Raw genomic sequence first — 23,470 nt, forward strand, 5'->3', positions numbered from 1 at the left:
TCCGACTCTTCGTGACCCCAAGGACGAGAACACGCCAGGCACCCCTGTCTTCTTCTGCCTCCCGCAGTTTGGTCAGACTCATGTTGGTGGCTTCGAACTTCAAGCCATCGATAAACACAGTCATACCTCGGTTTAAGTACGCCTCGGTTTGAGTATTTTCAGTTTAAGTACTCCGCAGACCTGTCTGGAACGGATTAATCCACTTTCCATTACTTTCAATGGGTAAGTTCACTTCAGGTTAAGTACGGCCTTCCAGAACCAATTGTGTTTGTAAACCGAGGTACCACTAAAAATAAATAATATAAATATAAATATAAAAAGGTATGAATCATCAACATTACAAGTCTTCTTCAGTCAGTCCTGCTAGTGTTGCTAATTGTTTGCAATTCACCTTTTGGAAATCTTGATCACGCTGGTTTCGGATTTTCCCTGTCAGCTTCACCAGTTCTGCAAATTCCATCATCTTCATCTGCCACTCTTCAATTGTTGGCAATTCCTGTTGCTTCCATTTTTGGGCCAGCAAAGTCCTTGCTGCCCTCGTTGCATCCATAAATAATTCCTCTGCCCTTTCCAGCCTTTCCTCCAGGAAGGGACTTCCAGGGGGTTGGGCTAGATGACCCTCAGGGTCCCTTCCAACTGTACAGCTCTCTGCTTCTATGGGCTGCTGCCTACACATCATCTAATTCCTTAGATGCAAGGAGGATCTGAGGACAGAAGCCACCCTCTCCCCTTCTGAGGTTTCCAGCAACTGGGATTCGGAAGTATTTCTGCCTCTGACAGAAATGGGAATTTTTCAGTGTTTGATATTTTATTGCTTTATTATTATTATTATTAATATTCTGTTGGGAGCCTCCCAGAGTGGCTGGGGAAACCCTGCCAGATGGGTTGGGTATAAATAATAAATTATATATTAACATATATAAATAATAAACTATATATGAACAGTGTGTTGTGTTGTGTAGGCGCCTATGATGTAAGTCATGGGCCCTGACTGCTCGTCTGCCCCCTAAAATATCCCTGGTTTGCTCCTTTCAGTTTATAGGGTACCCATATTCTGCGTGTGCAAATGGCTTGAGATACCTATGAGGTCCATCAATTACCATATAGCATATAAAAAAATTCCTTCAGTAGCACCTTAAAGACCAACTAAGTTTTTATTTTGGTATGAGCTTTCGTGTGCATGCACACTTCTTCAGAAGTTATAGCATATAGTTATAGCATATAACTTCTTCAGAAGTTATAGCATATAGTTATAGGTAGGTAGCCGTGTTGGTCTGAGTCGAAACAAAAAAATTCGTGCATGCAAAATAAAAACATTTCGTGCATGCACACGAAAGCTCATACCAAAATAAAAACTTAGTTGGTCTTTAAGGTGCTACTGAAGGAATTTTTTTTATTTCATATAGCATATATTCAACACAAAAAACAGCGACCATTTGTTGGCGGCAATGGCAAAGGGCAGCTGGACATGGAAAGGGCCAACCAAAATCCGGCCCTGCCCTGACTGCCTCCTGTTCCGAAGGTTAACTATGTGCCCCCTGCAGAGAAGAGGTCTCCGGCGAGCGAAGGGTTAACGACGGGGCGGGTGGACCCAGGCGTCCGAGGGGCGGGGCTCCGGAGGCAGCAGAGCGGGCATGGCGGCGGCGGCGCTGGTGCGGGGGGCGCTCCGACGAGGGCTGCTTGGACGGCTGCAGCAGGTACGGGGGCGCCGGACGCCTGGGTCCTCCTCCTGCCCGCCCGCCCCTTCGGGGCTCTCTCGCCTCCCCACCCCACCCCGCGCCCCCTGGGTCTTTCTTTCCTCCCAGGCGGAGGGGGGTCCCCGCTGCTCCAGACCCTCCTCACTTGGGGGGCCAGTTGGGGGCCCGCCTGCCTGTCTCTCTCCGCGGAGGAACGGGGAGCGTCTCTAACTCTCTCTCCCTCCTCTCCGCCCCCCCGCTTTGGAAGGAGAACTGGGCAGCTGCAGCGCCTCTAGCGGCGGACGGGAGGGGCGCGGGCACGCGCGCGGGGAAGCGGGGGCGCGCAAGGCTCATTTGTTGCATCTCTCTCCTGCAAGGCGTTCAAGGCGACCTGGGTGGTCCTCCTCCTCCTCCTCCTCCTCCTCCCCAGTTTATCCTCACAACAGTCCTGTGAGGTAGGCTCGCTCCCAGCCTGGCCCTCTCGTCCACACAACAACCCTGCGAGGTGGGCTAGGCTGAGAGGAAGCACCTGCTCACCCCCACCCCCCAAGTCAGCAAGGTGGGGTTTTGCACCCTGGTCCAGCGCTCTAACCACTAGGCCACTGCTGCCCCATGTGGAAAAGCAGTTTGGGCTCTCGAGGTTCCGGCAGGGTGGTCTCACCCAGTCCCTATCTGGAAGGAGGGTCTGGAAGGAGGGAGTGAGCCCAGGCCCTTCTGCATGCCAAGCAGGTGTCTTCCCCCACCCCCAAGGACCTCTTAGAGCTGGAAAAGGTTCAGAAAAGGCGACAAAGGTGCTGTGCCAGGGTGGGTATGATTTAAATCAAATAGGTTTAAATCACAATGTCAATCACTAGTCAGTAAGACTTGATTTTGATCATTTTTTTTACAGAAAGACTCCTTCTTGCTGGTATGATCTTAATATTTACAACCAGATGAAGGTTTCATTTTGGGAATATTAAAATTTCAGAGTAGTTTTTACAGTTATATCAAAAATTACTGATGTAGTTATACTATTAAAAATACATAGAAAGAGAATTATGAAATTATGTTCCTTCAGTAGCACCTTAAAGACCAACTAAGTCTTTATTTTGGTATGAGCTTTCGTGTGCATGCACACTTCTTCAGATACCTGAAGAAGATACCTGGTATCTGACGAAGTGTGCATGCACACGAAAGCTCATACCAAAATAAAAACTTAGTTGGTCTTTAAGGTGCTACTGAAGGAATTTTTTTTATTTTACTTCGATCCAGACCAACACGGCTACCTACCTGTAACCAGTATATGAAATTATGGTGAGCTTTAATAAGTTAACTGTTTATATTTGGACAACTTTTCTGCTGTACTTTATTGGAAGGAGAAAAATAATCATTTCCTTAATCACAATTTAAACAATTTATTTAACTAAAACAATAACATTATAGCATGTGTCTCCATGTTTGTTAACTGATGTGGTGAAACGATTTTTTTTAAAACAACAACAACCTTAGACTGAGATTTAGCACAAATGAAAAACTTAAAACAAATCCTTATTTCCTGCTGAATAGCCTTTGGACTATAAACTTACCGTAAATAGAAAACTATCTTTAGAAAGATGTTTCATTCAAAAGCATTTTATTTTAAAAATCCAATTTAAAATTTAAAAATCCAATTTTGAAAAAAAATCACTGATTGTGATCCATCCTGTGCTGTGCAGAGGGGGGGGGGAGAGGCTAGACCGAAAATGTGGGGTGCTCCCCCTCCCCCAGGTTGGGAGGGGCTCAGAGGGCTCCCCACCTCCATAGCCTGCCCACCCTCCGGAGACTGGCAAGGCCTTTGCCCACAGTAGCTGATGCCCCCCTTTCCCCCTGTCTGCCTGCAGCCGAGGGCGTTTGTGGCCACTCAGGGGCCCCCCGACGGGGAGGTGGAGAAGGCCCAGCGAGCGGCCGAGGGGCCCGGACCCACCATCTTCAGCAAGATCCTGGATGGCTCCATCCCAGCCGACATCATCTACAAGGACGACCAGGTGGGTACTGGAGGGGGGCTGGGGGGGCAGGGGCTGTGAGGGGCTTGGATTGTGCCAGGCTGCTGTGCCAGAATCGTTTCTCTCTCTCTCTCTCTCTGAAATTTTTTTATTGGTTTTTACAAGAACAAATTTAAAAGAATGAAATTGGGGGGAAACTTTTACCATATCCATATATGAGATTCTCTGAATCTCGTGACTTCCCCCTGCCCCCCCTGCATGGCTCCTTAAAATACTTTTTCTAACTTTGTGTACTTGATTAATTTCCTTTTCCTTTTTTCAATTATTGTTTCCCTTTTTTTCTATTTCCTTTTTTCTATTTTTACTCGTTTTCTATTTTTTTCCTCTTTTTAGTTTTAAGGGTTTGGATGTAATGTTTAATATATGTTTTCTTTGTAAATTTTAAATAATATAATAAAGATTATAAATTTAATTTTAAAAAATAAATAAAGAGAGAAATACTTTTTCTAAGACTACATATCATTACATTCCCCACAGTTCTCATCTCTCTAAATTATCCATGTCTTTTGTTTCTTTACAAGTTATTTTTAAAGTCCAGCTAATGTCTTTATTTGTTTACAATGGTCTCCTAAATAAGTTATGAATTTAGCCCTTTCTTTCTAAAAGTCATTATCCTCTTGAATCCGGAGTCTCCTGGTCAGTTTTCCCATTTCAGCATAGTCCAGCAGTTTGGTTGAAAATTTTTTTTCCAAGTCGCCCAGCTTCACACTCTGAACATGCAAAGGAATACTAATTCTAATACTAATACTAATAATAATATATTTATACCCCGCCCATCTGGCTGGGTTTCCCTAGCCACTCTGAGCGGCTTCCAACAAAATATTAAAAATACATTAATGTCCGGCCACCTTTCTCTGCCCCTCTGGGGTCAGGCAAAAGAGGCCTGGCACCGGGCGCTTGAGGGTCGTGGGCACCTCCTCCCTCCCTCCCCCTACCAGGCTCCTGACTCTGCCCCCTCCCTTCCCCGCAGTGCGTGGCCTTCCGAGACGTGGCCCCCCAGGCTCCGGTGCACTTCCTGGTGATCCCCCGGCGCCCCATCCCCCGCATCAGCCACGTGGCAGAGAGCGATGCCCAGGTGAGCGAGGGCAAGGGCGCCCAGGTTCTGCCCCAAGGGGGGTGGGGGTGGGCCAGCCCTGCTCAAAGGGGGGAGGGGGGAGAGGATCAATAGGGAACTGGCATTCAAGGATCAGGTGGGGGGGGGGGACCAGAGCTCCTCAGCCTGGCTCAGAAGGGAGAGGGCAGCTGTTTGGAAATGATGGCTTCAATAGGGAGAAATGGCAGGTCATAGAAAAGGAACCTGGGGGGTTCTAGTCCTCATTGGAATCTCAAATTAACAATCTCTATTATGGCCGTATTCCAGAGGGAGCGCCTTTTCTTTCCCATGTGTGGAAACGTCACATGTAATTTCCTTGGGGCAGGGACCTGCCTTTGCAATTTATTCCCTTACCCTCCTGCCAAACGTCACGGGCGCCAAGGACCAGTGCCAGATTTACGTCTAAGCTAAACAAGCTCTAGCTTAGGGCCCCACTCTCTTGAGGGCCCCCAAAAAAATTTAAGGGGGAAAAAACAGGATGTACATTTCCAAAATATAAGATAAAAAACAAATAAAATAAAGCCTACCTACAGCAGCCGTGTTTTGTGTTGTGTAGGCTCTTATGATGGAAGTCATGGGCCCCGCCTGGTAGCCTGCTCCCTCAAAGATCACTGCTTTGCTCATTTCTATATTTCACTATTAATAGACTTCTTCTTAGTTGAATTTCAGTTCAACAATTACTTTGATAAAATACTTACTGTACTTTGTTATGTGGAAATGGCTTTAGATACCTATTAGGTCCATAAATTGCCTAGGGCACATTATAAATGCTCCCTTGTGCCCAAAGCCCTTTTGTCCCTTATTTGAGGACTCTTTATTTGAGGGTGCCTTCATTACACACCTTTAGGCGCCAGGCAAAAAGGTTCCTTTTCAACCAGGCCTTTAGTTGATCTGATTCTGATTGAAATCCTATGCCCTTTTAAAGTAAGTTTTTTTGTGGGGGCGGAGAGCTATTGGCTTCTTGTTTTTATTTTTTATGTATTTTGTGGTTTTATATCTTGATTTTATTCTTTGAAATGCCCTAAGACCTCCAGGTATAGGGCAGTATATAAAATCAGTAAATAATACGAATATAGAATAAGAATCTATGTTACAATATTTTTTTCAGTGGAATGTATATTATAGAGAATACTTAAAACAATATTGTAACAACATAAATTTTATCTGAAGAAGTTTGCATGCACACGAAAGCTTATACTACCCGGAACAAACTTAGTTGGTCTCTAAGGTGGACATTATATACAGTGGTACCTCGGGTTACTAACACGATCCGTTCCGGGATGCAGTTCATAACCCGAAATGGTCATAACCTGAAGTGCCATTTTGCGCATGCGCAAAGCGCAATTTCCATGCTTTGCGCATGTGCAGAATGCGTGCGCAGTGAAAATACTTCTGGGTGTTCGTAACCCGAGGTGTTCGTAACCCGAGGTACGACTGTATACCATATATATATATATATATATATATATATATATATATATATATATATATACATACAGTGGAACCTCGGTTTATGAACACCTCGGTTTATGAATTTTCGGTTTATGAACACCGTGGACCCATCTGGAACAGATTAATTCATTTTCCATTACTTTCAATGGGAAAGTTCGCTTCGGTTTATGAACGCTTCAGTTTATGAACAGACTTCCGGAACCAATTACACCCATGCTTCAGTTTATGAACGCTTCAGTTTAAGTACTCCGCGGACCCGTCTGGAACGGATTAATCCACTTTCCATTACTTTCAATGGGAAAGTTCGCTTCAGTTTATGAACGCTTCAGTTTAAGTACTCTGGAACGGATTAATCCACTTTCCATTACTTTCAATGGAAAAGTTCGCTTCAGTTTATGAACGCTTCAGTTTATGAACAGACTTCCGGAACCAATTGTGTTCATAAACCGAGGTACCACTGTATATAAAATCTCGACTGTGTCAGGCCAACACGGCTACCTACCTGAATTCCCATAATCCCTGACCACTGCTCCTCTTAGCTAGGGATCATGGGAGTTGTAGGCCAAAACATCTGGAGGGCCACAGTTTGGGGATGCCTGATCTAGAACATAAATTCTGTAGCAGATTTGGAAACATTTTCTGCATGAATAAAGAGATAGTTACAGAGGCAAAACGATAAGAGTGTTTAGGAGAAATTAATCTCAGTGTGCAGTGAAAGGAAACTTAGGAACCACAATGGGGAGATTGGAAGTCATACTAGAATTAGTGAATAATTAACTCCGTTTTGGATGTAAGAAGTGTAAACACTTTTTCGGATTACTTTGGGTTGAGTACTACATATTTGATGTGTTTTTCTTTGTTGTGCTATGTTTTTTTCTTTTAAAACCAATAAAGCACACACACACAATAAAAATCAATAAATACAGTAATAATAAGAAGAATCTGCATGCAACGCAGAGGGTGGGGGGTCCCCCCCTGGCCCTGTGGGGCTCTGAGCCACCCCTTGACGCCTTCCCCTCCCCTGTCCCCAGCTCCTGGGCCACCTGCTGGTGGTGGCCAGTCGGATGGCGAAGGCCGAGGGCCTGAAGGACGGCTACCGGGTGGGTGAGTAGCAGCCCAGAACGCCAACACCCTGCCCCCCACCCTGCAAAATCCTGCCCTTCTGCCCTGCGCTAGAGAGGGGGTTTGATCTGCCCTGGAGGCTGGCTGGAATCCTGTAGGTCTCCCTCTGGGTGAAGACTCTCTGGGACGTCGTCCTCCCGTGGCCCCAAGACGCCTGATCCCCCTTGGAGTCTGGGAAGGGGCGCTGTGCCCCTCTGAATCCCGCATGCCTCTTGAGGGGGGCACCATCCCCCTGGAACAACCCTCGCTGGGAGCCCCAGCTGCCCTCCTCCTTTGACCTGGGCGACCACTGCATGCTGCCCTCTGCACAGCAGCCCTGCGAGGTAGGCCAGACGCAGACAGAGGGACTGGGTCCGCCAGGAGCCGAGGCCTGGCTTTCCTGTCCCCAAGTTGCCCCTCTGGAGCCAGATTGTGGGGCCCCCTCCCTCCTCCTGGGCTGGGGCCCTTCTCCCCTCCGCTCTCCCTGCATCATCGGAGCCACCCCCCCCCCCCAATCATGCTTCTGCCCTTTCTTCTCTTCCAGTGATCAACGACGGGAAGCAAGGGTCCCAGTCCGTCTACCACCTCCACCTCCACGTGCTGGGCGGGCGTCAGATGGGCTGGCCCCCCGGCTGAGCCCCCAGCAGCTCAGCTGGGCCACAAGGAAGCCACCCTGGAATAAAGGCAACAGCAGCCCTGGGACCCGGTCGGCGTGATCTTTGCTGCGTGTGGGTCCTGGAGGGTGCCTGCTTTCCCCCCCTTTTAGGGGTGGGTCCTCCTCCCTAGGGCAGCTGGGGCTTCATCTGGCTCACAGCTCCTGCTCTTCCCCCTGGAGAAGGGTGCAGAATCAGATAATGATAGAGCTATAGAGTTGGGAGGGACCCCCAAGGGTCCTCTAGTCCAACCCCCAGCAATGCAGGAAGTGGGACGTAACACTCTTTCCCTGCTGCAGGAGCACACTTTGCCTGGATCTGATCCCACGGAGACTCTGAGCTTAGGGAAACCAGAAAGCGACGTTTATTGCGAAAATTGCATGCTAGGTAGGAAAGATTCCCCCCCCTTGCAATTGCTATAAGAAAAACCTGCTCCTTTCCCCATCATGGGATATCCAAGAGCCCCTATAAAGGCTTTAAGTGGGTTCCCTATCAGTGGGAGAAAATAACAGAGGCCAGCCAGAGAATATTGAGAAGCAAAGCGGCTAGTAAGCCTGATCTTTATTAAACTGTTGCAACAGGGTCCCCATTCCCCCCACGCAGGAGGGAGGAGAGAACCCAGAACTTTGGTGTGCAAGCTCTTATAAAAACTTTTTGCCCATCCTGTAGCTCAAAAGACCAACCCCCCCCCAAAAAAAACATCATCCATACATCACAGAAAGAGGTGGTCCCCAGCAGAAATTGGAGTGTGTTGCTTCTCTCCTGATAAGGCCTTATCTGATTGCCTTTTCTGGGTAGCCTGGCCATTCCTTGGAGAGGGTAAATCCTTCATTCCTGAATCTCTTACCCATATTTATAGTGTGCTCAGCTTAACAGATATTTGCCAGATTGTATTTGCAGGGAGGCGTAAGCCCCTACAATCCAAAGACCATTGGAAAGCTTTTCCAATTTCCTTCCTCCTTGTGGAGAAATAGTTGAGGTCGGTTTGGGAGAGTCAAAATAGCTTCAGGATTGCTCTCTTGTACTATTTCAGACACGTGGCTTATATACTTATGTACGAATTTGCCTTGTCAATTTTGTTGTTGTTTAGTCGTTTAGTCGTGTCCGACTCTTCGTGACCCCCTGGACCAGAGCACGCCAGGCACTCCTGTCTTGCACTGCCTCCCGCAGTTTGGTCAAACTCATGTTCGTAGCTTCGAGAACACTGTCCAACCATCTTGTCCTCTGTCGCCCCCTTCTCCTAGTTCCCTCCATCTTTCCCAACATCAGGGTCTTTTCCAAGGATTCTTCTCTTCTCATGAGGTGGCCAAAGTATTGGAGCCTCAGCTTCACGATCTGTCCTTTCAGGGAGCACTCAGGGCTGATTTCCTTAAGAATGGATAGGTTTGATCTTCTTGCAGTCCATGGGACTCTCAAGAGTCTCCTCCAGCACCTAATTCAAATTATGGCCTTGTACATTTATGAACATTTAATTTATATATTTGAGACCTTAAATTCTTACAACACGTCCAAGGGAGATGCTGCTACCGTGAGCCAGGCTTGCTCTTGGATCTCAGCAGGAGAGAGGCAAAAGACATCTTTCTCCTCTCCCTCCCATGGCTTCAAATATCAAAGCCAAAGAGCAAAATATTAAAACTCACCCACCTTCTCTGGACTCCCCAAGGACCTTACTCTCAAGTAGCAGCCTTTCCTTGCCCCTCTCCCAGGCATGCAAATATTTCTTTTTAGCCCCTTGAGTGGTCTGTCTCCCTACAGGTTCCCCTTGGCAATCTCATCCCGTCCCCAGGGGGCCACAAGAAGCCCCTTAGCTGGGAGAAGCCCCCCACAAACCCAACATGGAGCTTTCTCTCCCTTGATCTTTGAGCCTCGGGGTATTTTCGAGGTTTCCAAGTTCCCCCTGCAATTCCCCCCAATGAGCAGATAGGAAAATAGGCGCCCGGCAACAGTCCAGACATAGACCACAAAGTCTGATTCCTTCACAAAGGTGTCCTGGTCTGGTCCCCACATCTGAAAAGGAACCTGTGGGGCTGGGAAAGAAACAGAAGAGGGGGGCCGGAAGGATTCGGGGCAGGCAGAGCAGCTGTCCCACAAGGAAATTTACCGCCATTGCGAAGACTGATGGAATGGCACCTGCCCTACGTGGCTTGGAGAAAGGAGAGCCCTGCGTTTCTCTCTTGTAAAGATGGCATGGGGAGGGGGGCTTAGCCATTGTAACTGACGGGCAGGGAGACAAAAGGAAGTCAGAGCCTCTGGAATTTGCTGGTCCTGGATGTGGTGGCGGGCAGCAACCGAGACGGCTTTGCAAAGGGGACTGGATATCTCCATGGAGGAGGAGGAAGAGGGCTGTCGATGGCTGTTAGCTCACGACAAACCTCCAGGGGCAGGCACAGTCTATCCCTGAATGCCACTTCCCGGAGGCCTTTGCCACAGGAGATTTTTGCCCTGCTTCTGGGCTTTTGCAGGCATCGGAGTGACCACAGTGGGAAGCGGGAGGCTGGCTTAGATGGTCCCAAGTAGGTCTGAACCTCTTGGCTCCTCCCCATTAAGGTTTTCTGCTTATAAGCTGCCCCCTGGCAGTTTCCACTTCTGTGGGGCAAAGGTGCCGTTCGGCCTTTGGCCAGCTGGGGGCACTGCTTGCCCACCAAGTGAAATTCAGATCAGGCGAGCTGAGAGATGGCCTTGGGCCTCCCTGAGGAGCCACAGCACCCAAGGGTGCAGGCATGAGATCAGAAGAACAAAGCCAGGCACCAGCCCCACCTGTGGGCAGACTTTTTGCAAACATTGTGGAACAAATCAAGCTGGGATGGCCAAAGTAGGGGGGTCCAGGGGAGGGGGCCAGTCTGGCCCTGTGCTGTGGGAATGCCCAGGGGACCCTTTTCTGGATGTGCTGTCATTTACGGTATTTTGTCAGCCTGGACACTTCTCCATCATGAACAGCAAGTCATTCAGCTGCTGTTGTCTTGCGGTTTCCAGGGGGGGGGGTCCCTCGTCCCGCTCACAGGTGTGTTGCCACCTGGCTGTGTACACACACAAAAATCTTTGCTCACAGCAAGGAGCTCAGGAAAGGTCAGCAAGGCAAAGGGCCCTTTGGACGGAGGGAGGGCAGGAGAGGCTGCTTCAGGCCAGCTTCAGGACCAGAAGGCGAGGCCACCATCCGTCATGTGGGTCTAACCAGGGGTGAGGAGACCTGCTTTGCCTGAAGTGGCATAGTGGAACACGGGGGGGGGGGTTCCCATGGTGCAAAATTTGTTAGGGGCGCAAAAATTCAATGCCCGGTGCTGCCTCAACACAGCTACGTAATTCCGTCACTGGGCTCTGTTGAAAACGGCTTCTCCAGGAAGAGACCTCTATAGACAACAGAAATGCTGTATATTCCTGCATATAAGACTACTTTTTAACCCAGGGAAATCTCAAAAGTCGGGGGTCGTTTTATATGCCAGGTTGTATTTCTTATATGGTGAGTATATCCCAAACTCTATTTTTTAACTGGAAAAGTTGGGGGTCTTATACGCCCAGTCGTATTATACGCAGGAATATACGGTACTTTTCTTATCTCTACGGCTGTGATCTAGCAGTTGAATGCACATGCGCACTCTGACTGTTTCCCTCCCTCCCACCCCGCTTTGCATGGCCCCGAGCGCGGGCAACCCACGCTACACCACTGCTTGCTCAGGAAGTCCTGCTCCCCACCCCCCAGTCTCAATATGGTGTTAGAAAGTGGATGGGACTAGTGAAAGGAGCCATTGACTCAATATCTGCATCCTACACTGATTTTTTTTTGGGGGGGGGGTGCTCCCCACAGGGTCTTGGACAGAGAAAGGTCTTTCCCAGTCCAGGGGGGGGGGCGGAGCAGGCTTCATCCAACGTGTGGGCTCTGATCCTGAGCCTCTCTGGCTCATCTCCAAAACCTGGGTGTTTATTTTGCTGGGTTTTATCCTAATACATTGTACACCACCCAGATAGATAGATAGATAGATAGATAGATAGATAGATAGATAGATAGATAGATAGATTATAAATACATAAATGAGAATTTTATTTTAAGGGCCTTAAAACCTTGCTTTTTTGTCATGGCCTTTGAGGGCTAAGCTATCTCAACTGGACATATTTTATAAGCTAAGTGGCTTATTCTTTCCTTAAAAGGTGTTCTGGTCTGAGAACCCTGGATGGAAATGGATATTTTTAGACGTTCATTGATTTTTTTGCTGGTTTTAATGGATTTCCATTGTGTATGCTTGGAAAATGCTTTGAGAGGCAGTTTTGCCTTAAAGGTGGTTGGGAAAGTCAAAGGAATAATAGCCATAAAACCACACATTTTTGCTTTGTTAATGGCAGTGGGACAGGAAGCAATTGTCCTCATCTGATCATAAACAAAGTATTATTTTTTCAATTTGTGCATTGCCCCAGACAGAGCAGGTGCTATAGTTCAAACTTACAAGCAAGTTTGTTTATATATGTACACCCACACCCACACACCGTGTATATGATTTTAAAACTTAGCCGCCACTATGAAATAAACATTGTAACAATATTAAAAACATCTCCATTGCCAGCTATTCTTAAGAGCCACCCGAGCAGAATATTTCTGCAGAGGGCCTTCTCGGTAGTGGCACCCGCCCAGTGGAACGCCCTCCCAGCAGATGTCAAGGCAATAAGAAACTATTCTACTTTCAGAAGACAACTGAAGGCGGCCCTGTTTAGGGAAGTTGTTAATGTTTGATGCTGTATTGTTTTTAATATTTGGTTGGAAGCCGCCCAGAGTGGCTAGGGAAACCCAGCCAGATGGGCGGAGTATAAATAATAATAATAATAATAATAATAATAATAATAATAATAATAATAATAATAATAATTTCAAAGAACCAAAGCATTTCAGCCTTGGGCTGCAAAAAGGAAAGCCAAGGTGTTGGGTCCAAATATCTTTTACTCAGAGGAGATGCACTGAAATGAATGGACCTCAGTTTACCATGTCTAGTAGTCCTAATGGGTCTGCTCTGCGTAGGACCAGCACAGGATACAGCCCAAGGTGGCCCCCAGTGGGTGGCCCCCAGAGTCGCTTCTGTTACCAGAAAATAGGGGGGTGCCTTTTCCAACTCTACAGTTCCATGAAATGTGCTGTGTCTTTGTTGATCAGCCCAGAGGCCCAACTAGCCCAGCATTTCTATCTTTGGGGATCACCAGGTGCCCCCCTCCCAAAAGCAAAGAAGGCACAAAGGAGGGAGGCAGGCACCCAGTATCTGACCCCAGCCTCCGCTGCCTTGACCCCACTGGGTGGGGTCCCAAATCTGCCCTCGGTGGAGCCACCAGATAGAAAACACAACTAAAAGCAGTTTACAAACTTCCTCTAAATAACTTATTCATGCAGGCCGATGTGAAGTGCCCGGAATCCATTGGGGGGGGAGGCTAAGTGGGGCTCCTGCTTGAACAGACCGACTTTGCCACGAGGCCCCGCATTTGCTGAGCCCCCCCCCCTCGGTCGTTCCTCGCATCATCCATTTCTCCTCCCGCTTTTGTCTCTGCCCCCCCCCCACCTGCGGATAGTTGCTCAGAGGCGGGTGGGGGCCGCGGGCCGAGGAAGGTGCCCCCTGCTGCTCTTGAAGCGAGAGACACCCCCTAACTAAGCTGGTGGCAAGGAGTTCCGCAGTCGACCCGCGGCACAAAGCGCTCTTTGCTTTTGCTTCTTCCCTTCGGCCGGGAGGTCTGGAGGGTCCGCGCTCTGCAGGGCAAGAGTCGCGCCTCGGTCCCTATTTCTGTAGCCCCGACTCTGCAGGCGCGCAGAGCCGTCGGGGCCCCGGAGGGACAAGGCTCGCTCTCTTCCCGTCACCTCGCCTCACCCGCCGCCTAATTTTAGCTGGTGGTGCCCAGGCCTGGGCCCTGCCTGGCACAGAGCGGTGCCTCCGGAGGGAGCGGGCGCGCGGTGGGCCGGGCGGGGTCTCGTCGGGGGTCCGGGAAGGGAGCAGCCCGGCGAGGAGAATACCCTGCTTGTTCCCACCGGGCGGGCGGCGCGCCAAACGGGCGCCAGGTGGCGCTGCGAGCCCGTAGAGCCTCTTTTCCTGCCTTTATTAATAATAATTCGCCTTCGCCTCCAACTCAGGGTTGCCCCGGAGCACTGCTCAAAGCTGCGTGGGTCAGAGTTGGGCCATCGGCCTGTCTAGCTGTCTTCTCTGGCGACCCCTCGGAGCCAAGTAAGATGGTCTTCCATGAACACGGTCTTAGCAAAACACTGTTAACAAAGGAACAACTAAAACATAAACTGAACATCACAATTAAAGCAAAAGACACATTATATGATTAACAAATCAATACAGTATTTATAATCTATCTTCTTTGGTGATCCCTCATAGCCGAGCAAGATGGTCTTCCATGAACACAGTCTTAGCAGCAAGTCCGTAAGTGACTGTGGAGGCCAATTCTGGATCCACACGTCCTTCCACAGTGGGGACATTGGTTTCCGGGCAGGAATTGATCATGGTGAGGGTTTGCCAAGCGTGCCTTCCTCTTAGCGCATTTCTTCCTTTTGTCCTGAGTTCGAGTGTCTTCAAAGTCCATGACACCTTTGGTAAAAGCTGTTTTCCAACTGGAGCACTCACAGGCCAGTGTTTCCCAGTTGTTGGTGTTTATAGTACATTTTTAAAGATTTGCCTTGAGAGCATCTTTAAACCTCTTTTGTTGACCACCAGCATTACACTTTCCATTTCAAAGTTCAGAATAGTTGTTTTGGAAGACGATAATCAGGCACATGACCAGTCCAATGAAGTTGATGTTGAAGAATCATTGTTTTGACACTAGTGATCTTTGCTTCTTCCAGTACACAGGCACTAGTTCGCCTGTTTTCCCAGGTCGTGTGTAAAAATTTTCAAAGACACCATTGATGGAATCTTTCGAGGAGTTGGAGATGGCGTTTATAAGTGGTCCATGTTTCACAAGCATACAGTAAGGTTGATAGTACAGTAGCTTTGTAAACAAGCATTTTGGTTTCCCTGCGAATGTCCCGGTCCTCAAACACTCTCCACTTCAATTGGGAGAAAGCCGCACTCGCAGAGCTCAGGCGATGCTGGATTTCGGCATCGGTGTCGACCCTTGTGGAAAGATAACTGCCCAGGTAGGGAAAGTGATTGACATTTTCCAGCATTACACTATTGAGTTGGATTTGTGGCGCTGCAGAGGGGTTATTTTGTACTTGTTGGTGCAGCACTTTGGTTTTTTGGATGTTGAGTGAAGTTTTCCATAAGCTTCCGCAAAATACGTAGGATGGTTTGCAGGTCATCTTCCGAGCGTGCACACATTACATTGTCATCAGCATACTGAAGCTCTATGACGGAAGTTATGGTAACCTTACTCTTTGCTTTCAGCCTTGCTCAGATTAAAGAGCTTTCCATCTGTTCGATATATGACTTCTACTCCGGTGGGGAGTTTCCCTTCAACAATGTGTAGGTTCGTGGCAATGAAAATAATAAATAGAGTTGAGACGATAACAGAACCAGTTTAACACCTGATCCCATTGTGAATGGTTCACTTTGAGAGCCATTGTTATCTGCAATTGTTGCTGCCGTATTATCATGGAGGAGCCAAAGGATGTTCACAAATTTATCTGGGCAGCCAATTTTCAGAAGGACAGTCCACAGGGCATTAAGATTTTAAGTGTCAAAGGCCTTAGTCAGGTCAATAACAGCCATAAACGGGTTGGTTGGGCTCTCTGCATCCTCTTGAAGCTGTCAAGCAGTGAAAGTCATATCCACTGTCCCCCTTGAAAACCTTTTTGGGATTCAGGAAGGGTTGCCTTGGACATAGTTAGGAGACGGTAGATGCACCGCCTGTGCTTCTGAAGGAGACCGTGAGCTCTGCCGTGAACCTCCTTTTGCAGAGGCAGCCTACCTGTAGATATTAGTTGTTGAGGGACAACAGCAGGAAGGGTCCTTGAAGCCCCGGACCAGCCACTGGGCAAACAGGGTGAGTGCTGCGGGGGGGGGCACCTGGGTTTGATCCAGCAGGCCAGATGTTGTTCTGTGCATAGCTGCCAATTCTCCCGTTTTCCCCTGGAAACCCCCATTTTTAAAGCCGTTTCCTGTTGTCATCCCGAATGGGAAAAATATCCTGTAATTCCCCCGATTTTTTCCGGTGCCGCTCTGCCCATGTCTGGGCACTGGAAATCGGGCAGCGCCGGCACCGGAAGTTGCTTCTACGCATGTCTGGACATGCGTAGAAGTGACTTCCGGTGCCGGTGCTGCTGATCCTGTATTTTTCTAACCGGGACTTGGCAGCTATGGTTCTGTGAGGTGAGAGCCAAGGCCAGCTAAAACTGTAGAATTGGAAGGGACCACGAGGGTCATCTAGTCCCACCACCTGCAATGCAGGAATCCTTTGCCCAATGTGGGACTTGAATCCACAACCCTTGGATTAAGAGTCTTGTGCTATCCCAGATGCCTAAGAATATCAGAGGAACCTGCTGGATCTAGCCCAGTCTCCTGCTCTCACTGAGGCTGACCAGATGTTCATTACAGGAAACACACAAGCAGGCCCCCAGCGCAAGAGCAGCACTTCCCCCTCCCACAGTTTCCAGCAACTGGGATTCAGAAGCATCGCTGCTTCCAACTGTGGAGACAGAGCGTCAGCCGCTGCGACTACTAGCCTTCGAGAGCCCTCTGCTCCATGAAGTTTCCTAATCCTCTTTAGCATCCCATCCTTCCATCACTGCCTTCCTAAACATGCTTAGAAAACGACAAGATTGTACAATAATAATTTCACCGTACACTTCTAAATTTAGACCTGCATATTGTAGCGTTTCACACACATGTTGTTGCCTCGGTCCAGGCGTGTTCAAGGGTGACTGCCTTTTTCACAATCTGACAAACAATTGCTTCCTCTGGCTTCTCCTCCTGCTTTTAATCCTGCCTTCTCTAAGCCCATGAGGATAATTTTAGCCTGCTGAGGGACTCCTCAAGATTTGTTCTCGCAAGTGCAGGTTGAAGGCCTTTCTCTCTCTTTCTTTCCAGCAGAAATCCTGACCTAGGAGACATTTTGCTGCTGCCATCAGTCAGCGATCGATGCACAACCTTTTAGAAGTAAAAAGAGGCCCTAGTGGTGGGCTGCTCTGGTTTTCTCTGGCTTCTGCCAGGCACTGAGCAAAGAGAAGCCACCGTTCACCTCTGGAGCGGCTGTGTGGTTCTCCCTTGAGGAGAAGCCCGGGGGCGTGGCGTGTGGGGGGCAGGTGCTCCCCAGGACCTCCCACTGCCTGCAGATCTTGGGGTGGAGGGTGGGGGGGATCATAGGAAATTGCCTTTATACAAAGGCATGCCATTGGTCAATTGAGCTGAGTATCCTTCATACTGAGTGTCAGAGACTCTGCAGGATTTTCATCAGGGGGTCCGCAGCCCTACCTCGGCCCAGTATCCCTGAAGGAGTGTCTCCACCCCCATCGTTCTGCCCGAACACTAAGGTCCAGCTCTGAGGGCCTTCTGGCAGCTCCCTCCCTGCGAGAAATGAGGTTACAGGGAACCAGGCAGAGGGCCTTCTCGGTGGTGGCGCCCGCCCTGTGGAACAGCCTCCCATCAGATGTCCAGGAAATAAACAACTATCTGACTTTTAGAAGACATCTGAAGGCAGCCCTGTTTAGGGAAGCTTTTAATATTTGATGAATTATTGTATTTTAATATTTTGTTGGAATATTACTACTACTACTACCTGGGTGTGGGTTATGGCGTCTCTCTCTCTCTCCCCCCCTCTCCCCCCCCCCCCGCAGACATGAGGCTTGGAAGCTGTCCACATTTTCAACGGATGTAAAAAGTTGGTTCCACACCCAAGGGGACGAAATCCAGTCCCAGTTCCAATCTGTTTTGTGTGCAGGTGTGACAGCCATTCTCTCCCCCTGAGCCACACAGATGTGCAATCCTAGAATGGTAGAGTTGGAAGGGACCCCCAAGGAACATCTAGTCCAACCCCATGCAATGCAGGAATCCTGCCTCTCCTTTCTGGGGCAGCCAAGACACCATCTGCAAATTGGGGGGGGGGGGACAGAGAGAGTGAAGTAGAGCTAAAAATTACAAGAGGGGTTAGTGACACACAGACTTAAAGGGGCCACCCAGCCCTGAATCACCCCAGCCCTGCAGAGCCCTGGAAGCAGTGGGGTTGGAGCCAGAGCCAGGCAAGTGAGAGATTGCCCCCCCGCTCAGCTGCCCACAGTCCAAGGCCAGGCCCTGACAGCCACCGAGATGTCTGGGAGCAGCTGAGGCTACCAAGGGAGAACTCCACCCCCACCCCCTCCAGTCTCCTTTGGGGACGTGCGTCATCCCTGGTGGGCTGTTAGGAGTTTCCTAATGAAAGGCAAACAGCCCCCCCCCCTCCAGCACACGCACACACACAGACACACACACAGCCTTGCCAAGCCCCATCGGTCATTGACTTCTCCAGCCAAAGTCAACAAATAGCAGAGCCCTGAGCGCACATTGGGGGCAGGGAGAGGCCTGAAGGAGCTGCCTGTGCAAGAGAAGTGTGGGGAGCCAAGGGCCCCCAGAGGTCAACCCAAGGGGAGACCTCACGGCCTGGGGGCCTTGGAGGGCTGCCCTCCAGCAGCTAGCTCTCCCTGCGGAGCCTCTCCAAGGCTGCTTCCATTTGCACCCTCCTGGTGCATCCAAAATTACGGAATTCCATCTTCAGGAGAAGAACAGGCTCAGGAGTAAAGCCTTCACAAACCTGGAGCCCTGAAGGGCTGGGATGGTGCCTTGTTCACCTCCTCCTTCGGGCAACTCCTGCAAACCGAGCCAGAGATACGGGAACCCATGGGGGGCTGGCGGGGGGCTTGTTTGTTTATGCACAGCACCCAGGACAGGGTTTGGTGTCTTGTGATCATTGAATTGGGAGAACAATGGCAGAGGAAGAGTGAACTTTTTGTGGCTTCTGTCCTTGTAGATCATAGAATCCTAGAGTTGGAAGAGACCACAAGGGCCATCCAGTCCAACCCCCTGGCAAATAGGAAACACCATCAAAGCATTCCTGACAGATGGCTGTCAAGCCTCCGCTTAAAGACCTCCAAAGAAGGAGACTCCACCACACTCCTTGGCAGCAAGTTCCACTGCCGAACAGCTCTTACTGTCAGGAAGTTCTTCCTAATGTTTAGGTCAGGCATCCCCAAGCTTCGGCCCTCCAGATGTTTTGGACTACAATTCCCATCTTCCCCGACCACTGGTCCTGTTAGCTAGGGATCATGGGAGTTGTAGGCCAAAACATCTGGAGGGCCGCAGTTTGGGGGTGCTTGGTTTAGGTGGAATCTTCTTTCTTGTAGTTTGAATGCATTGCTCCGTGTCCGCTTCTCTGGAGCAGCAGAAAGACTCCCCTCCACCCCAGAGAGGGCTTTTCAGGTGCCAGGCTTCAGAGCCCCGGGCTGGCATGGTCTGTTTTGCAGTGGCCCCTTGGCGCAAGCAGGCAAGCCTCTGCCAGGGCCACTTCCTCCTAGGGAGAACCTGCAGGCCCAGACTTGGACTTCTCCTCCCGCCATCCCACTTTCATGGCGCACGCGGGGCTAGTGAGGGAGGGAGCAACATCAGAAGCAAAGGATGAGCCAGGGTCCCTCAGAAACCTCCTTCCTTGTGCCAGGCCAGCTGCCTCCTCCTCCTCCTCCTCACGGCCCACAGCACAGGGAGAGCGGCTGGTTCAGGCTCTGCACACCACATTCCCCCAGCAGGGCCAGGCCAGGCTATTCTTAGTCCCACAGGCCTGGGGGGGGTGTCCACAGTGCAGCAGCAACAACAGGCTTCTCCACCAGCCACACAATTAACTGTGCAACAGCTGCCTCTGCCCCCCACCCCGTCTGGCCTCTCCACCATGCTGGGCACAATTGGGGGACGGGTGGAGTTTCCAGAACTCTCTTTCTAGGCTCCATTAAAACAGCAACCAAAATCCGACCATCGTTTTTCATGACGGGCACACATGCAATCAATCAACAGGAGACGGGGGCTCAAGGAGCCAGAGGCAGCTTTGCCATCCTTCTCCTGCTAATTGGGGGCAGGGAAGGGGGGGTCTTTCCAGCAAGAACCATGTGGGAGCCTCCATTTCGGCCTCTCAATAGGGCTGACATTCTGCTGCAAGGGCAGAAGCTTCTGTCACTCTCCTGCCATTTGAAATATTTGCATAAAGAGTTTTTATTGTTTTACACCATCATGTCAATGTTTGCTGTGCCTTAACCAGCAGAATTGCAGCCTGAGGCTGAGAGGGGGGGGCTTTTAAAGTGGGGCACATTAAACTCTGGCAATGCCTGTCTGGCCCAGTGGGGCTGTTACCCACCAATTAGCCTGCTCTGATTTTCAAAAGGCTCTAAGGCTTTTATTCTGATTGGAATTCCTTATGCTGGAGCCCTGAGTGCATTTTTATTTATTTTTGCTCAGCTGTTGATTGTGGTGATATTTTTTAATTGATTTTATGGAATAAATAGAAAAGGGTGTCTGTCAATACAGAGATTACAGAAATTATAAATGTAACAATTATAACAAATGCAGGAATTCTGCCCCCTTTCCCCTATTGTGGCTTCACTATTTCTAACAGATTTTCTCAGTAGTATAATATATAATACATCTATATATATATATATAAATGTAGGCATTGCGCGCGCAGAGAGGTCACAGCCTTTCTCCGCTGAACTGTAATGTAACAAATTTGGCCACAACATTCCATGCCCATCAGTGAGGGATCTGGCATAATTTTTTTTCCAAAAAAGCAAACCTTTCATACCTAAAATAATGATTAAACACAAAAAAGTGGTGCCCAAATTAGACGTCTAATTAGACGTCACCAAATTAGACGTCACCAGCAGAAACTCTGAAGACTCCAGCAGCATCCAATAGAAAGGCAGATTGCCCACTGCTGCCTCCAAAGCCGCGCCACCAGATGACATCACAAAATTCCCCAGCAACCAACTGAAAACAGGCCTTTTGCAGCAACAAGACCCAACATTGCCAAGTGGAGGTAGGGGCCTGCCTGGGGGGGGAATGGGGGGCCAAATAGGGGGCAGGGATAGGTAATGGGTCAGAACAGGGTGGGGGGAGACACAGGGATGAAACCTGCCCTCTCCACAGTATCTCGCCTCGGCTTTGCAGACTAGGCTGAATGGATTTAGGGGCTTGCCTGGGGGGGATGGGAGCCCCCGAATAGGCCGCAGCATAGAATCAACTGAATATGGGCCTTTTACAGGGCTGTACCTTTGAGGAGAATAAATGTTATTTCACATAACACACGTGGGTAGGGGAGTCAGGGTTGAGACAGGGCAAAATTTTACAGAACACGCGCATTGGGGAAATGATTGTGTGCAAAATGAACGGGTCACAGGGATAACCCGTGGGGGGGGGTTGGACGGAGGAGAGGAGGGAAATCACACAGGTAAGTGGGGGGTTAGGGGGAGGAGAGGGGGGGAATCACAGGGATAAGTTGGGGGGAAGAGGGGTCATGGATCAGGACAGAGTTGGATTCACAGGGAAGAGGGAGGGGGATGAGGGGGGAATCACAGGGATAAGCAGGGGGGTGAGGGGAGGAGTGGGGGAATCACAGGGTTATGTCATGGATCGGCACAGGGTAGGGGAAATCACACAAATATCCCACAGCAACGCGTGGCAGGGCCAGCTAGTAATACATAATACATAAAAAATGCTCTCTATTTCAGGGATTAGTGAGTACAAACTAGGTTAATTTTTTTTTAAAGGCAAACCTTAATCACAGTACACAGAGCAGTACTTGGTGGGGTTTTATGCTGCTGTTTTCACTTGGTGCTTTTAAAATCAGGTCTGGCACCTTTTCTGTTGTGATTTGTATTTCCGTTTTTAAGTTGCCTTGAGTTTGATTTTTTCATAGAGAGAGGGTGGGCTGTGGGTGTCCTAATTAAAAAAGAATAATAAGCATAACACAAATTGTGAGCTGCTTTGTGTGATTGAAAGTAAAAAAACAAAACAAAACATTGTGATGGTGGGGAGGGCTGGGAATGCCCCACTCCTGCCTGGACTGGAAGTGCTTAGGGGGAAGATGTGATCCAGAAGCAAGTGTCTCAGCCATTGGGCCGGGGGGCGGGATCTAGGTTATGCCTGGCCTGACCAACACTCAGCTAGTAAACTGAGGAGAGAAGGTCAGGGGCAGAAACATACTGGCCTGAAGCTCTGGAATGGTGTAAGGTTGGAAACTTAAGAATGGAAGGTGAAATACTGGTGGACAACAAAAGAGGTTTAAAGATGCTCCCAAGGCAAATCTTAAAAATGTGGTATAAGCACTGATAACTGGCCTGTGAGCGCTCCAGTTGGAGAACAGCCTTGACCAAAGGTGTCATGGGCTTTGAAGACACTTCAACTCAGGACGAAAGGGAGAATCGTGCTAAGAGAGCCAGTGTGGTGTAGGGGTTAAGAGCGGTAGACTCCTAATCTGGGGGACCGGGTTCATGTCTCCGCTCCTCCACATGCAGCTGCTGGGTGACCTTGGTCTAGTCACACTTCTCTGAAGTCTCTCAGCCCCACCCACCTCACAGGGTGTCTGTTGTGGGGGAGGAAGGGAAAGGAGATTGTGAGCCGCTTTGAGACTCCTTCAGGTAGTGATAAAGCGGAATATTAAATCCAAACTCTTCTCTTCTAGGAGGAAGGCGTGTTTGGCAAATCCTTACCATGATCAACTCCCACCTGGAAACCTATGTCCCCACTGAGGAAGGACGCGTGGATCCAGAATTGGCCTCCATAGTCACAGACTCAACGTTAAGATCGTATCTGAAGAAGTGTGCATGCACACAAAAGCTCATACCTATGACAAACTTGTTGTTGTTTAGTCGTTTAGTCGTGTCCGACTCTTTGTGACCCCCATGGACCAGAGCACGCCAGGCACTCCTGTCTTGCACTGCCTCCCGCAGTTTGGTCAAACTCATGTTCATAGCTTCAAGAACACCGTACAAGCATCTCATCCTCTGTCGTCCCCTTCTCCTAGTGCCCTCCATCTTTCCCAACATCAGGGTCTTTTCCAGGGAGTCTTCTCTTCTCATGAGGTGGCCAAAGTCTTGGAGCCTCAGCTTCACGATCTGTCCTTCCAGTGAGCACTCAGGGCTGATTTCCTTCAGAATGGATAGGTTTGGAGTTCCGGTTCCGGTCGCAGGAATGGCTGACCCTTTTTCCATCTTTCCGACCTCCATAAGGAATTTGGCGGTTGCTAGGGGAGTAAATGGCAACCTCCTCACCTCTCCGGGGGTTACGGAGAGGGCCGCAGGCCCGCAGATGCCCCTAAACCCACCCCGACTGTTCAAGGGGCGGGGGGGCCAGGGCTGAAAGCACTTATGGAGGAGCGGAGCTCCCCGGACGCCGACCTGCGTAGCGGGATCTCCATGATTAAAGAAGATAATTGGGCTTAAATTCATGGACGTGCTTCAAAAAGGAAGGGCAGAAGCTCTGTTTATTGCCAAGGAATTTTTGCTGCTGAGCGTGAGGAGTGAGGGAGTATATCATCGGCAAGAAAGATTGATTGGGA

The 23,470-nt window shown here is 49.4% G+C and overlaps 1 protein-coding gene across 2 annotated transcripts; it reads left to right on the plus strand.

Moving 5' to 3' along the window:
- The first annotated feature begins 1,568 nt into the window (after positions 1–1,568).
- On the plus strand, positions 1,569–8,045 carry HINT2 (histidine triad nucleotide binding protein 2). Of its 2 annotated transcripts, none has more exons than XM_035100625.2 (5): positions 1,569–1,697; positions 3,536–3,679; positions 4,668–4,772; positions 7,274–7,346; positions 7,888–8,045. In XM_035100625.2, exons 1-5 carry the CDS (start codon positions 1,635–1,637, stop codon positions 7,977–7,979), a joined length of 477 nt encoding a protein of 158 aa, XP_034956516.1. In that variant the 5' UTR covers positions 1,569–1,634; the 3' UTR covers positions 7,980–8,045. The 2 variants fall into 2 exon arrangements, with proteins under 2 accessions (XP_034956516.1, XP_034956519.1); XM_035100628.2 differs by having other exon boundaries at positions 7,274–7,342.
- The last annotated feature ends 15,425 nt before the right edge of the window (positions 8,046–23,470 follow it).

Source organism: Zootoca vivipara, chromosome 10 (genome assembly GCF_965207765.1).
Source record: "Zootoca vivipara chromosome 10, rZooViv2.hap1.1, whole genome shotgun sequence".
Taxonomy (NCBI): Eukaryota; Metazoa; Chordata; class Lepidosauria; order Squamata; family Lacertidae; genus Zootoca; species Zootoca vivipara.

Excerpts from the sequence above, each read along its gene's own strand:
- HINT2 (XM_035100625.2), top strand. The coding sequence starts at position 1,635 with ATGGCGGCGGCGGCGCTGGTGCGGGGGGCGCTCCGACGAGGGCTGCTT. Across the intron at positions 1,698-3,535 it reads TGCTTGGACGGCTGCAGCAG|CCGAGGGCGTTTGTGGCCAC; the intron begins GTACGGGGGCGC and ends GTCTGCCTGCAG. Across the intron at positions 4,773-7,273 it reads TGGCAGAGAGCGATGCCCAG|CTCCTGGGCCACCTGCTGGT; the intron begins GTGAGCGAGGGC and ends CCCTGTCCCCAG.